This window comes from Adiantum capillus-veneris, chromosome 2, assembly GCF_014529385.1.
Source record: "Adiantum capillus-veneris isolate H3 chromosome 2, ASM1452938v2, whole genome shotgun sequence".
Classification (NCBI taxonomy): Eukaryota; Viridiplantae; Streptophyta; class Polypodiopsida; order Polypodiales; family Pteridaceae; genus Adiantum; species Adiantum capillus-veneris.
In genome coordinates, this window is record NC_140932.1 from 84,122,989 (window position 1) to 84,136,388 (window position 13,400).

The 13,400-nt window shown below is 44.5% G+C and overlaps 1 protein-coding gene across 1 annotated transcript in view; it reads right to left on the minus strand.

Moving 5' to 3' along the window:
* SOS4 (pfkB-like carbohydrate kinase family protein) overlaps window positions 1-13,400 on the minus strand; it is an 85,167-nt gene that overhangs the window by 67,999 nt on the left and 3,768 nt on the right. The window contains exons 2-4 of the mRNA XM_086487315.1: window positions 3,257-3,350; window positions 2,537-2,641; window positions 2,385-2,468 (exon numbers count right to left, since the gene is read on the minus strand). Coding sequence (XP_086343441.1) covers window positions 2,385-2,468; window positions 2,537-2,641; window positions 3,257-3,350 — 283 coding nt within the window. The remainder of the gene's footprint in view (window positions 1-2,384; window positions 2,469-2,536; window positions 2,642-3,256; window positions 3,351-13,400) is intronic.

Genomic DNA, 13,400 nt, shown 5'->3' on the forward strand with positions numbered 1-13,400 from the left:
CACCAAAGAGAAAAGCTCCAAGTCCACCACCAGCAATGCCACTTGCCAGCCCTCTCCCACCTAACACTGTTGCAGGATCTTCCACACTCTCGGACTCTACACTTTTTCGCCTATCTGAGGATATATTCCAGAAATCCAGGCAGTCCATTGCTACCATTGAGCTTGGGGCAGAGCGGTTGGCAGGTACACACCAACGTCACTCACCTACTTACGCAGCTATGGAAGGATCTCTACGAGTCGCTGAGAGCGCCATCGTAGATCAGGATGCTACTATTTTCGCACTACAACAAGCCTTGAAGTTAAAGTCCCAAATGATTGATGACCTTCAAGCTCAGGTACAAGGATATAGACCAGGGGCCAGCCTACGATCATGGGCGTGGAGTATGGATGGATTGGATCAACACCAATGCAGAATGCAGCAACAGGCCCTTCTCAGCAATTTATGGGACTCTACAGACAGCCTCCAGTTCAGTACTACAATCAACAGTATCCTCAGGGGTTTCAGTCATCGCCATTGCCTCGGATGCAAAACGTTCCTTGCTGCGACGGTGTTGCTAGTGCACACCGCCATGGCTACGTTACTCGACGTCCTCAGTGCACTACAGGACAAGTGCTACCTTCTGCCCTGCAACGGTGGCTGCTCCCTTCACAGGCGGCCCAATTATTGACAGTAGAGCACACCAACAGTAGGGTCCCACAATTGATTTGATGGCTCCACCTCCAGAGACTGATACTTCAGGTGCTGTGGCGACTAATCTTTCTCTTGGGTGACTGCGTGACAGTCTTTTCACCATGGCAGTGCATTGCAGTGCAGTGCCTTGCAGTAGTGGTTTATTTTGCAGTCTTACAATCTTTTAGTAGTTTCAGTTGTTTCTCTCACCGAGACGGTGAGTGGTTTTGTGGCGGGCAACCTGTAGCAGGGCTACAATGTCACTGGCATGGACAGGCAGTTAGTCATTGTTAGTCACAGTTGGCCAAGTTTCACACTGGACTGACTCTCTTGCCAGATCGGTGACACGTGGCAGAGATACGGGTGGTGGTCCAATCGACACCGTGGCCAACGCACCACCACCACAGTTCAAAGATATGCTTAGCTGGATTAGATATCAGCGAGCCGTTGGTGGCTCTTTATGGTTGTATATATCCGTAGCTATTTGGGTTTTATGTATGATCTACTTTTGTGTGGCCAGTTATCTAGAGTCTCTTATCAGAGTTGTACACAACACGTCTGCACTAGCCCTGCACAGTTAAGCCTCGACACCCCCACTGTACCTATGAGATCTGGGCTGGAGATGAGTGAGCTGCCACGCCAGAGTCTGTATCGGTTTCTTTGAGTTTGTCGATGTTCTTGCTGTTCGTGATCTGCTAAGTCATATTGTTGTGATCTGCTGAGTCATACTGTTGTTGCTCTGTTGTTCTGACACCGTAGCTGGATTAGATATCAGTGAGCGGTTGGTGGCTCTTTATGGTTGTATATATCCGTAGCTGTTTGGGTTTTATGTACGATCTACTTTTGTGTGGCCAGTTATCTAGAGTCTCTTATCAGAGTTGTACACAACACGTCTGCACTAGCCCTGCACAATTAAGCCTCGACACCCCCACTGTACCTATGAGATCTGGGCTGGAGCTGAGTGAGCTGCCACGCCAGAGTCTGTATCGGTTTCTTTGAGTTTGTCGATGTTTTTGTTGTTCGTGATCTGCTAAGTCATACTATTGTGATCTGCTGAGTCATACTGTTGTTGCTCTGTTGTTCTGGCTCTGTTGTTCTTTGTCTTCTGTGTTTTCATTCTGTGGAGTGAGATATCACGCACATTGCACTGAGGAGCACCCACTACAAAGGGCACGACACATTATCTCCACTACAATGAGATATCAGCTCAGCTTTACTTCAATTGTTGATAAGCTTTCTACCTTTGATAGTGCTGCGATTACTTCAATATGGAGTACTCACATGATCCACATACTCTTTCTAACATTCCTTGTGGGTTTTCTCACATCAAGATTTTCCGCCAGTAACACAATCAAGCACTACTACAAAAATGTGTGTGAGTGTGTGTGCTCGCGTGTGGAAATGCAACCCCAACAGAAACTCACACACATCCAGTACCTTGGCCCTTTTTGAAACAATTAAGACCCCAAAGGTCCAAGGAGGTCACTAATACTAGTGATCGAAGTTACAGCCAATACTTGATTATTTCCAATTTAACAATGTATCTGAATTGGCTGAGATTGCTGGCATATCTTTCAATCCAGCTGCAACACAAATTCTTCTTCCAAACTTTGATTGAGATAATGATGAGAGAGAGAGAGAGAGAGAGAGAGAGAGAGAGAGAGAGAGAGAGAGAGAGAGAGAGATACTAATGTCTTCATTCACCAAAGCATACCATATATTAGATCTGGATTCACAGACCGCAGCTTCTCCACAACCCGCAGAACACATTCCAAGAAAGACAGTGAGCCAATGTAGCCTGCAATAATAAGGTCTCAATTTCCTGCCTTAAGAGCATTATTAAAAGACATTTTCTTATCGGAGTACCTGTCAAAAGGTGTGTGTAGTATAAAAGATCATTTGCCTCTAAACCTTCTATTAAGTTCCATAACTCCTCTCCATTCAATACCTGACCACGCCAAACTGGATAGCCTGTACAATTTATCCTGCCACAATCATAGCCTTTCACAACATCTATCAAAACAAGAGTTGCCTAGTAGTTGTCTGTCAATTGAGAATGGCAAACTCTGCTCTTCTTCTAAACTTTGATGTGCATTTGCTTGAATATTAAAATTCTATCTTTGAAGAAAAGAATTGATGACTAGGATACACACTAAATAGACCTTACAGGAACAATTCCATCTGCATTAAAGTTCTCCATCCAAGGATGATCCAAACATTCTTAATTTCTCCGGTCAATTCATATTAAACATGTCCTTAACCCTTCCTATACCAACAAACCCTTCAATCTACACTCAAGTTCTCCATAAGAGCACAATCCAAAACATTCTCAATGTTTCTGCCCCCCTCGATTCTTTCAACCAAAATCTCCTTTGTTACTTCAGTTAACCAAAGTTCCGACACATGAAGAATACTATATGATGAACCTTAACCCAGAATGACAACCAATATTGATTGAACAAAAATAAGGAACTCTCCTAACTACCCCAAAAAACAGTCCTCACCTTCACTCACATAACATTAACATGTTCAGTGCTAGATTCGCAAGCTCAAATTTGCTCAAAATACATAGTATTTAGTACTAGCCTGTGTGATTGGAAAACTGGACAGAGTTAATAGGATCGACATCAAAACCCAGCAATTGCAATGGAAAGACAGCTGCCTTGTTCCCAACGTAGCCCTATAACAATCACACGAAATTGATCTCTCTCTCTCTCTCTCTCTCTCTCTCTCTCTCTCTCTCTCTCTCTCTGTGCAAAAACTTTGGGCTAATCTCATGCAAAACACTAGGCTGAACTGATGCAAAATGGTGTTGGCGATGGAAACGCTAGATGCTAAGGTGTTGTGGGCATTGGATGCCCCTTGCGGGTACTGGGTTCTTGTGTCCTAAAGTTGAAGGCCAAGTAATTCTTTTATAGGTTTTTTTAAGTTTTTGCCCTACCCACTTTGTATATACTATAAATGTCATGTCAGAGTCCCTTATTAATAAATGAATTAAGTGACTGTTCATATGCCTATATACTTAAGTGACTGCATTGTGCAAGTGAGGGTATGTAACTATGACCTGCATGAACATGCACGTCCTTCTAGAGGCTCACAAAGTGCCACGCTAAATCCTATGCTAATTAAAATTAATGCTGACCTGTAGTAGCTTGTCCACATGGCCCAAGTGCAATGCGCACATGACATCCCCCACTATAGAAGGTGAGAAACAACTACCGAACTTCTTCCTGTGGATGCTTTCTGTTCTTCTGATGTTGAATGCTTGTGGATGCATAAACCAATGAAAACTCCTCCAAACTTGCTGCAGATGTAGGTATTGTTGCGATGTAAACACCGACTAGCCGAGTTACCAAGTAGCCTTACTACTATTGGCAAATACCAGCCTTGGTGCTAACTTTGCCCTGCAAGTAAGTGCTACCACCCGAATAGTCCTGTCATGAAAACATCGCGGGTAAAGATGAAAGGTAAGGGTGCTCGGAGGTATTTCCCAATGGTTTCGTGTCGACGGAAATGGATGCACGCTACATGTGAATGCGAATACAAAAGAGGGTTAAGGATCCTTTCTCCAACTCTTTCCATATCCGCATATAAAGCAAGCAAATCTTGGTACTCAAGATCTAGATCTTCTTGTATCCGACGCCGACCTTCGTTCATGATGAAAAGGTTATGCCTTGAAGGTATCCGAGACATAGCGATAAGACAGAATCGCGCCCGATGCACGATGGACTAGGGGTGGGAGTGGCTAATATCTATTGGCAGCAAGTATTGGTTCGAGGCAGGGACACCAAACTTCTTTGATATAGAGAGAAAAAAATCTATGAGAGGTTCCTTGGGTTCTTGGTTCTTCTTGGGCTCTTGATTCTTCCCTTGAGTTCGCGAAGTCGAAGCACGTCTAGAGCTCTGATACCCATGTCAGGTGCAGCAGAAGTGTTTAAGGATTTTAGCTCGGATCTAGTACTTTGCACAAACACAAGGCTACTTTACTTCACTTGAAAGAGAAATTGAACTAAACCCAATAAGAGAGAGAGAGAGAGAGAGAGAGAGAGAAAGATCACACCGCATGTCGAGTCCCAACCACCCTCAAGGGCCCTCTCGCTCTGTTGCCACAGCAAGTATTGCTTTAAATTACTTCCACAAATGCTGATACAATGGCTAAATGCTGAATGTTGAATACTTCGTGTTGATGCTAATCTAATGCATAAACGCTAAGGCTGATCGGGTGTAAAAACGCTGGGCTGATCTAATGCAAAACATTGGGCTGAACTGATGCAAAAACGTTGGGCTGAACTCATACAAAACACTGGGCTGAACTGAAGTCCAAATAGCTATCAAAATGGTCGATGTCGGGGAAGACTGTGAGCCTAGGATGTGAGCACAACGAGCCTTCCACACAAAGCAGCCAAGGCATGGGACGGGACGTTTAATATGTGGCATACAATATGTGTACTAAATGTATTTTGAAAATCAAAAATAAAATATGTCAACCTTTTTAGATATGATACTTTATAATAAGGACAAATGAAACAAGATCCTCTTCAATGACTCTTTAATGTTTAACCATAGCATACATAAACGAGCACTTGTTGCTAATTGGAACTATTTTCTTATTTTTAATGATTAATCTCTTTTTTTTAGGATATTTTATTGTGTGCACTAAGAACTATTAAAAGATTGTAGCTACAGGAACTGCCATCAAGAACGGACAACTCTGATGTGTCATTTGATGGGTGACGGTAAACATCACGAAGGAGTTTCCGTAAGTTCGGTGGAAAGGGCCGGGTTACGAGTGCCCCTGATGCGTCACATGATGGGTGACGGATGCATCAGTAAGGGGGCATTCCGTAGGCTAAGGAGGAAATCCGAACTGAGTAAGAAAATACGCGTAAGAACGCAAGCACAAGAATAAAGATGGGTTCAATGAAGCTTTTTACGAAAAGCAGGAACAGTCACGGGAGGACAGATGTTTTCCCGCGAGGAGTCTGTGTCTGCATTGCATCTGTGTCGTGTCCTGCACCCGAGGACGCCTGGAATGTGTTCGTCTAGCATTGTTTTCATTAACTAAGTGAGTTTTTAAAGTTTGAACAGGTTCACACTTTATTTTATTAAAGTGGCCGGTCACTTTTAAGTGACCAGGCCTTTATTAATAAAATAAAGCAAGTCCCTCAAAAAAAAGGCAGCACTAAAAAGCTACGCAGGGGGGGGGGCTGATTTTGCGATCTCTCTCTTTCCTCTCTCTAGGGAGCGCCCAGTTCTACTTTTTGGACTCTTCCCGCCGGGTGCCAGACCCTATAAAAGGGTAGTCAACGTTCCAGTTCTGGGACAAGCCGGGAGCAGCAGAAAGTGCTAGCGCTGGGATTTTGGAGCAGTGACTGGCGACGGAAATTACAAGTGTTCGCGTGACGCCTGAGTACGGAGGTCGATTCTCCGAGCAAGGAGCGACAAGTAGAAGGTGTTGATACGCATTGAGAATTGTTGCTTTGTGTGGTTTGTTTCGCAAGAATCTCCCGTCTTACGGGAAGGCCCTTCACGGGAAGTACGGCTTCACGCCTAAGTCCCTTATAGGAAAGTACGGCTTCGCGCCTAAGTCCCTTACGGGAAGGAACGGCCTTGTGCCCAAGCCCTTTTACAGGAAAGCACGACCTTCGGGTCTAAGATTACAGAACGGAGGGGTTTCCTCGGGTTCTCGTGCTTGTATAAGAATTCTCCCTGAATAAAAGAATACTCTTAACGGGGGGGGACCAGCCCATCTTCTGGTCCCCAATACTGTGTCGATCTTCTCCCTTCTCTCCCTTTTGCAAAGTATTATATTTTTTCAGAATTCTAAGTGCTCGTGTACGCTCCCGTTTTGTGACAGTGGTATCAGAGCTTGGACTCCTCTCTTTTTCTACAAAGAAGGACGATTCCGAGAAGAACGGGAAGAACCATGTCGAGCCAAGGGAGAAGCGTTGAAGAGGGCTTCAACAAGTGCAAGCTCAGCTTGCGGAGTTGCAACAAATCTTATTGTTGCCAGACGTCCAAAAGTTTTTGGGCGGAATGAAGAAAACGAATGGAACTGATGCAGCCAAGCATCCAGACAACACTGTTGGCGTGAGACCACAGGAGGCAAGAGAAGAAGAACGTGCCGTGGTGCACAAAGGATCTTCGGATCGGAATGAACGGCCTACTTCAAGGAAAGGCCAGGAAAAAGCGCTCTCTTTGCTAGACGAGAGCAAGGACATCTCTATCTCATCTCCATCTTATTCTCCTGATTATACTTCCACTTCTCGATCATCTCGACAGAAGAAGGAAGCCGCTACTACTACTACCCTACATCAACCTAAAGATAAGCCTCGATTCAAGAAGCATGGTCGCAAGTCTCAACATCGCATGAGAGTCTTCAAATCGGGCGACAAGGACATCAAGTTCGAAACCTACAACGGACGGAGAGACATCTCCAAAGCTCTGTCCTTCATCAGACAGTTTGAAGTCGCCTTTACCAATGGGCACTTCGTAGAAAGATCCAAATTACGCCATGTGGGGATGCACCTCAAGGAAACGGCAAGTAATTGGTGGTTAGCCAAGATTCTGGAAGGTTCACAGGCCAGAACTTGGGAGAGCTTCAAATCTGAATTTTATGAACAATTTCTTCCACCTGACTTCGAGCAGGACATACGGAAGGAATGGGACAGGCTTGCCCAGAAGGAACATGAAAGAGTAACGACTTATGTGGACAAGTATTGGTCGGTTCTTCTGTAGGTCACTCCCTTCATGAAGATTGCTGACGAGGAAAAGAAACGAAAGTTCGAAGCGGGTCTTCAACCACAGCTTCGAAAGAGTATGAAAGTGTATCCGCATGATACTCTTCAGAGGATGATGGAGTCAGCAATCATTGCTGAGGATTTGCACTCAACCGGGACACCCAGAAAAATGGAGCATAGCACTTATCGTGCAAGACAAAGAGGGGTCTACGATGACCATGGGAGCCAAGCAAGAAAACGTCCTCCATCTAGGGACGATGATCATTCTAAGAAGCCAGAGGGCACTGGCAAGCGAACTAAGTATCTTTCTCCTACTCAACTTCAAACTTTCAGAGAGGAAGGAAGATGCTTCTACTATGGCGAGAAAGGACATATGAAACCGGATTGCCCGCTAAAGCAGCAACGGCAAGAACAAGCCTCTACGAGGCAAGAGAAAGCAAGGAAGGAACCCGCACCGCCAAGCTCGAACTCAATCCCAGATGTTCAAGGAAACACAAAAATGGAGAAAGGGAAGCGTCAACTTCTGAAGGGCTGGGGGTCTTTGAACAACCAGCGAGTACTAATTCTTTATGATCCAGGATCCACGAATAACTTCATCTCCCTGGATACTGCGAAACAATTGTGCCTCACACCGGCTCAGCTTGGCACACCGGTTACATCCGGATCAGCATTCGAGGGGTTGAAAACCAATGCAACTCCCGTGCAAGGACAGCTCAATCTTCGGATTGGCGAGTACAAGGACCGCGAATCATTTTTGATGGCACCCATCGAGGGATGTGATATCATCTTGGGTATGCCATGGCACTTCCACATGACACCTATTCCCGATTATGTGGAAAAGACCCTCACTTTTGATCATGAGGGTAAGAAAATAAAGATTCATGCTGATGCAGGAGATTGGCAATTCCCAATTGTAAGCCATATCTCCATTAAGAAAGAAATGAAGAAGTGTGTTTCTACTTACTTGATTTTTGCACGTGAGAAGGATAAAACTAGTAGGGACTCTCTCTCTAGTCTGGAAATTAAGCGTCTTCAATTTATTAAAAAGTACAAAAATTGTTTCACGGAAACACTTCCTGATGAACTACCTCCGGTACGCCCGGAAGATAACCGCATAGATCTCATACCGGGTAGCTCGCCTCCCAATCAACCCCCTTATCGGGTAAGTCTTGCTCAGCAAGAGGAAATTTTGAAGCAAGTCAACGAGCTTCTAGAGAAAGGGTTAGTACGGCCAAGTGCTTCACCCTACTGCTCTCCAGTTCTACTGGTGCAAAAGAAAGACGGCACGTTTCGAATGTGCATAGACTATAGGTCTTTAAACAAGATCACAATCAAGAATCGCTTTCCGATCCCTCGGATTGATGATATACTTGATAAGTTGCAGGGTGCAAGCGTCTTTAGTCGCATAGACTTAAAGAGTGGGTATCATCAGATACGGATCGCCCCTGAGGATGTCCATAAGACTGCTTTCCGCACAACCTTTGGACTATATGAATTTTTGGTAATGCCTTTCGGCTTGACCAATGCTCCTGCGACGTTCAATCGCATGATGGACTACATTTTCAGCCCGTATCGAGCTTTTACGGGAGTATTCTTTAACGACATACTCATCTTCTCTAAGTCAGAAGAGGAACATCGGAAGCACTTGGACTTAGTGTTTCAAGAATTGCAAAAGCATGAGTTGCATGTGAATGCAAAGAAGAGCGAGTTCTTTCTCTCAGAGATACACTATCTCGGCCATATAGTCTCTCACAATCAAGTGAGTATGGATCCTGCCAAGATCCGAGTGGTAGAAGATTGGCCTATTCCCACTACGGTACATGATGTACGTAGCTTTATGGGACTATGTTCATATTATCGAAGGTTTGTCCGAGGATTTGCTCATGTAGCAGGACCACTTCATGATTTGACAAAGAAGAAGATTCCTTTCAGATGGGGATCGAGACAACAAGGAGCTTTTGATCGGCTCAAGTACTTGCTAAGCCATGGACCTATTTTGATAGTGGCTGACTTAAGGAAAACATTTGAGGTTCACTGCGATGCTTCAGGCGATTGCATCGGAGCAGTGTCAAACCAAGAAGGCCATGCAGTGGCTTATGAAAGCAGACAGCTTAAGGATGCAGAGTTGCATGCATCAATCTACGAAAAGGAACTCACGGCTGTGATTCACGCCTTATCCAACTGGAAGCACTATCTTCTAGGAGCGGATTTTGTGATCAAGACTGATCACCAGAGTTTGCGGTATTTTCTTACGCAAAGGAAACTATCTGAGAAGCAGATGAGATGGGCAAACTTTTTGTCTATGTTTCACTTCCAGATCCTTCACACGGCTGGGAGCAAGAATGTGGTCGCAGACGCATTGTCTAGGCGGCCAAGGGTGAACGCTATCACTTCGGTGTATCACCAAGAATTAGGAGCACTACCGGATTTGTATCCGAATGATCCAGACTTCTCCACCATTTGGGGAAAGCTACATCGTGGAGAGAATGAGTTTCCCTATTCCATTCGGGACGGTTATCTCTACCACCATCAGGCCATATGTGTGGCGGAACCATTAAGAAAGAAGATCATGGATGAAGCACACGCCTCGCCTTATGCGGGTCATCGGGGTATTCTCCCTACGACCTTAGCAATGGAAAGATATTTCTTTTGGCCTAGCCTTAAAGCAGACATTGATAAGTATGTCAGGGAATGCTTGGTTTGCCAAAAAGTGAAGTATGATCGGCATAAGACGCCTGGGTTGCTACAACCTTTGTATGTGCCTAATGAACCTTGGGAAAGTATTGCCATGGACTTCATCATGGACCTCCCTAGGACTCAGACTGGAAATGACGCGATCTGGACCATTGTGGACAGGTTTAGCAAGCAAGCACACTTCATACCAGTCAAGAAAACGATCAAAGCAGATCATATGGCTAGGGTCTTCCTAGCACAGATCTTTAAGCATCATGGAATGCCTAAGTCTATTGTGAGTGATCGAGATCCTCGCATAACAGGAAATTTTTGGCGTGCCTTGATGGATAATCTTGGTACAAAGCTGAATTTTTCATCTGCCTACCATCCTCAAACGGACGGGCAAAGTGAGATAGCCAATTCCACAGTATTGGATATGTTAAAAGCTTATGTGTCAGACCGGCAATCTGACTGGGACAAATATTTGCCTCTTGTCGAGTATGCGTATAACAATACCATACACTCATCGACGGGGAAAGCACCTTTTGAGATTCTCTATGGTAAGCCTTTGCTTCCACCGATCCTTTTAACTAAGGATAAGATCTTTGCAGCAGATGAATTTGTCCGGGATTTGGACACAGCCTACGGGCAAGTTAGGAGAGCTATTCTACGCTCTCAGGAAAAGCATAAGAAAGCTGCAGACAAGCACAGGAGGAATCTCGACTTAACAGTCGGACAGTTAGTCTTACTCAAGTTTGAGAAGGCAAGACTTAATAAACAAGCGTCTCATAAGGGGAAGGTGGTGAAACTTTCTACCCGTTATTATGGGCCGTTTAAGATCACTCAGCGAGTGAATGATGTCACATTCCAATTAGAGCTACCGCCTAATTGGAAGATCCATAATGCTTTCCATGTCAGTTTACTCCGGCCGTATGTGGGACCGCCTCCAAGCCAGCCTAGTGCTAAGGAACCTCCTGAGGTTGAGGAAACAGAAGAAATACTCCAATCGGAGCAGATAGTAAGTCATCAAGAGCGGTCTCTCAAATCCGCAAAGATAACACGAAAGTATTTGGTTAAGTTTAAGAATTATTCGAATCTAGATGCTCAGTGGATGACACAGGAGGAATTAGCAGCTTATCCCGAGATACTGGAGGTATATGTCCAAGCACTACAGTTGAGGTCAACTGTTTAGAAGCCAGAGGGATGTTGCTAATTGGAACTATTTTCTTATTTTTAATGATTAATCTCTTTTTTTTAGGATATTTTATTGTGTGCACTAAGAACTATTAAAAGATTGTAGCTACAGGAACTGCCATCAAGAACGGACAACTCTGATGTGTCATTTGATGGGTGACGGTAAACATCGCGAAGAAGTTTCCGTAAGTTCGGTGGAAAGGGCCGGGTTACGAGTGCCTCTGATGCGTCACATGATGGGTGACGGGTGCATCAGTAAGGGGGCATTCCGTAGGCTAAGGAGGAAATCCGAACTGAGTAAGAAAATACGCGTAAGAACGCAAGCACAAGAATAAAGATGGGTTCAATGAAGCTTTTTACGAAAAGCAGGAATGGTCGCGGGAGGACAGATGTTTTCCCGCTAGGAGTCTGTGTCTGCATTGCATCTGTGTCATGTCCTACACCCGGGGACGCCTGGAATGTGTCCGTCTAGCATTGTTTTCATTAACTAAGTGAGTTTTTAAAGTTTGAACAAGTTCACACTTTATTTTATTAAAGTGGCCGGTCACTTTTAAGTGACCAGCCTTTATTAATAAAATAAAGCAAGTCCCTCAAAAAAAAGGCAACGCTAAAAAGCTACGCAGGGGGGGGAGGGGGGGGGGGCTGATTTTGCGATCTCTCTCTCTCCTCTCTCTAGGGAGCGCCCAGTTCGGCCTTTTGAACTCTATTCCCGCCGGGTGCCAGACCCTATAAAAGGGTAGTCAGTGTTCCAGTTCTGGGACAAGCCGGGAGCAGCAGAAAGTGCTAGCGCTGGGATTCTGGAGCAGAGACTGGCGACGGAAATTACAAGTGTTCGCGTGACGACTGAGTACGGAGGTCGATTCTCCGAGCAAGGAGCGACAGGTATAAGGTGTCGATACGCATTGAGAATTGTTTCTTTGTGTGGTTTGTTTTGCAGGAATCTCCCGTCTTACGAGAAGGCCCTTCAGGGGAAGTACGGCTTCACGCCTAAGTCCCTTACGGGAAAGTACGGCTTCGCGCCTAAGTCCCTTACGTGAAGGAACGGCCTTGTGCCCAAGCCCTTTTACGGGAAAGCACGACCTTCGGGTCTAAGATTACAGAACGGAGGGGTTTCCTCGAGTTCTCGTGCTTGTATAAGAATTCTCCCTGAATAAAAGAATACTCTCAACGGGGGGGGGGACCAGCCCATCTTCTGGTCCCCAATACTGTGTCGATCTTCTCCCTTCTCTCCCTTTTGCAAAGTATTATATTTTTTCAGATTTCTAAGTGCTCGTGTACGCTCCCGTTTTGTGACAGCACCATGAAGCTCTAAAATACACTTGATCAAGTTACTACCAAAACACATTAGAATAAAATACGTTTTGAGCAAAAGAACGTTAGAATAGAAAGCATTATGAGACATATTGTACGTTTGATACGGGACGTCCCGTATTCTAAATAAAAGATGCGTGATCAGTGCAGTCTGGGTGTGATGGCTAACTTTTCTAAAAGCTCAAAGAGAGCTTTGTTTGTGTCTTTCGTTGCACTATTTTGATAATTGATAAAGGCTACAGTCATTTTTGTTATGGGCTATCTTGTAGGTGCGATTGGCATCATCTCTAATGGAGACAACTATATATTGATAGAACAATCAAGTTCTTTTTTAATATTTTTCTTCTTTAATTTGTTGAAATCATCCTCATTCAGATAATATTATAAAGCATATGTGCTTTTTGAATAGCACTTTTCCCTTTTTGGAAAGTGATTTTGCTTGTTTGAAAAGAATGACTAAAAACCATTCCAATCATAATTCTTATAAAGCGCGCTCAAAAGTTATAAAAAACCATATTGTAAAAAGTACAATCAATGGCATTATCTCTCCCTTGAAATCATAACTCTCCTTGACTATGTCCCACTCAACTCTTAAAAGAAGAGTAATCGTCCACGATTACTCTTCTTTCAAGAGGGGGGTATGTCACAAATTAGTGACGTGGCAACCTTTGAAGACAAAGGGCGCTACGACTCTACAATCCTAACCCTAGCCAGACTTAGCAAACATGGCCGAGAGGATGTCACGTGCACATGGCTATGTGCGCCACGTGGACATGCTTCATCGACTCCCAGAGCCAATTTTGCACCTATCT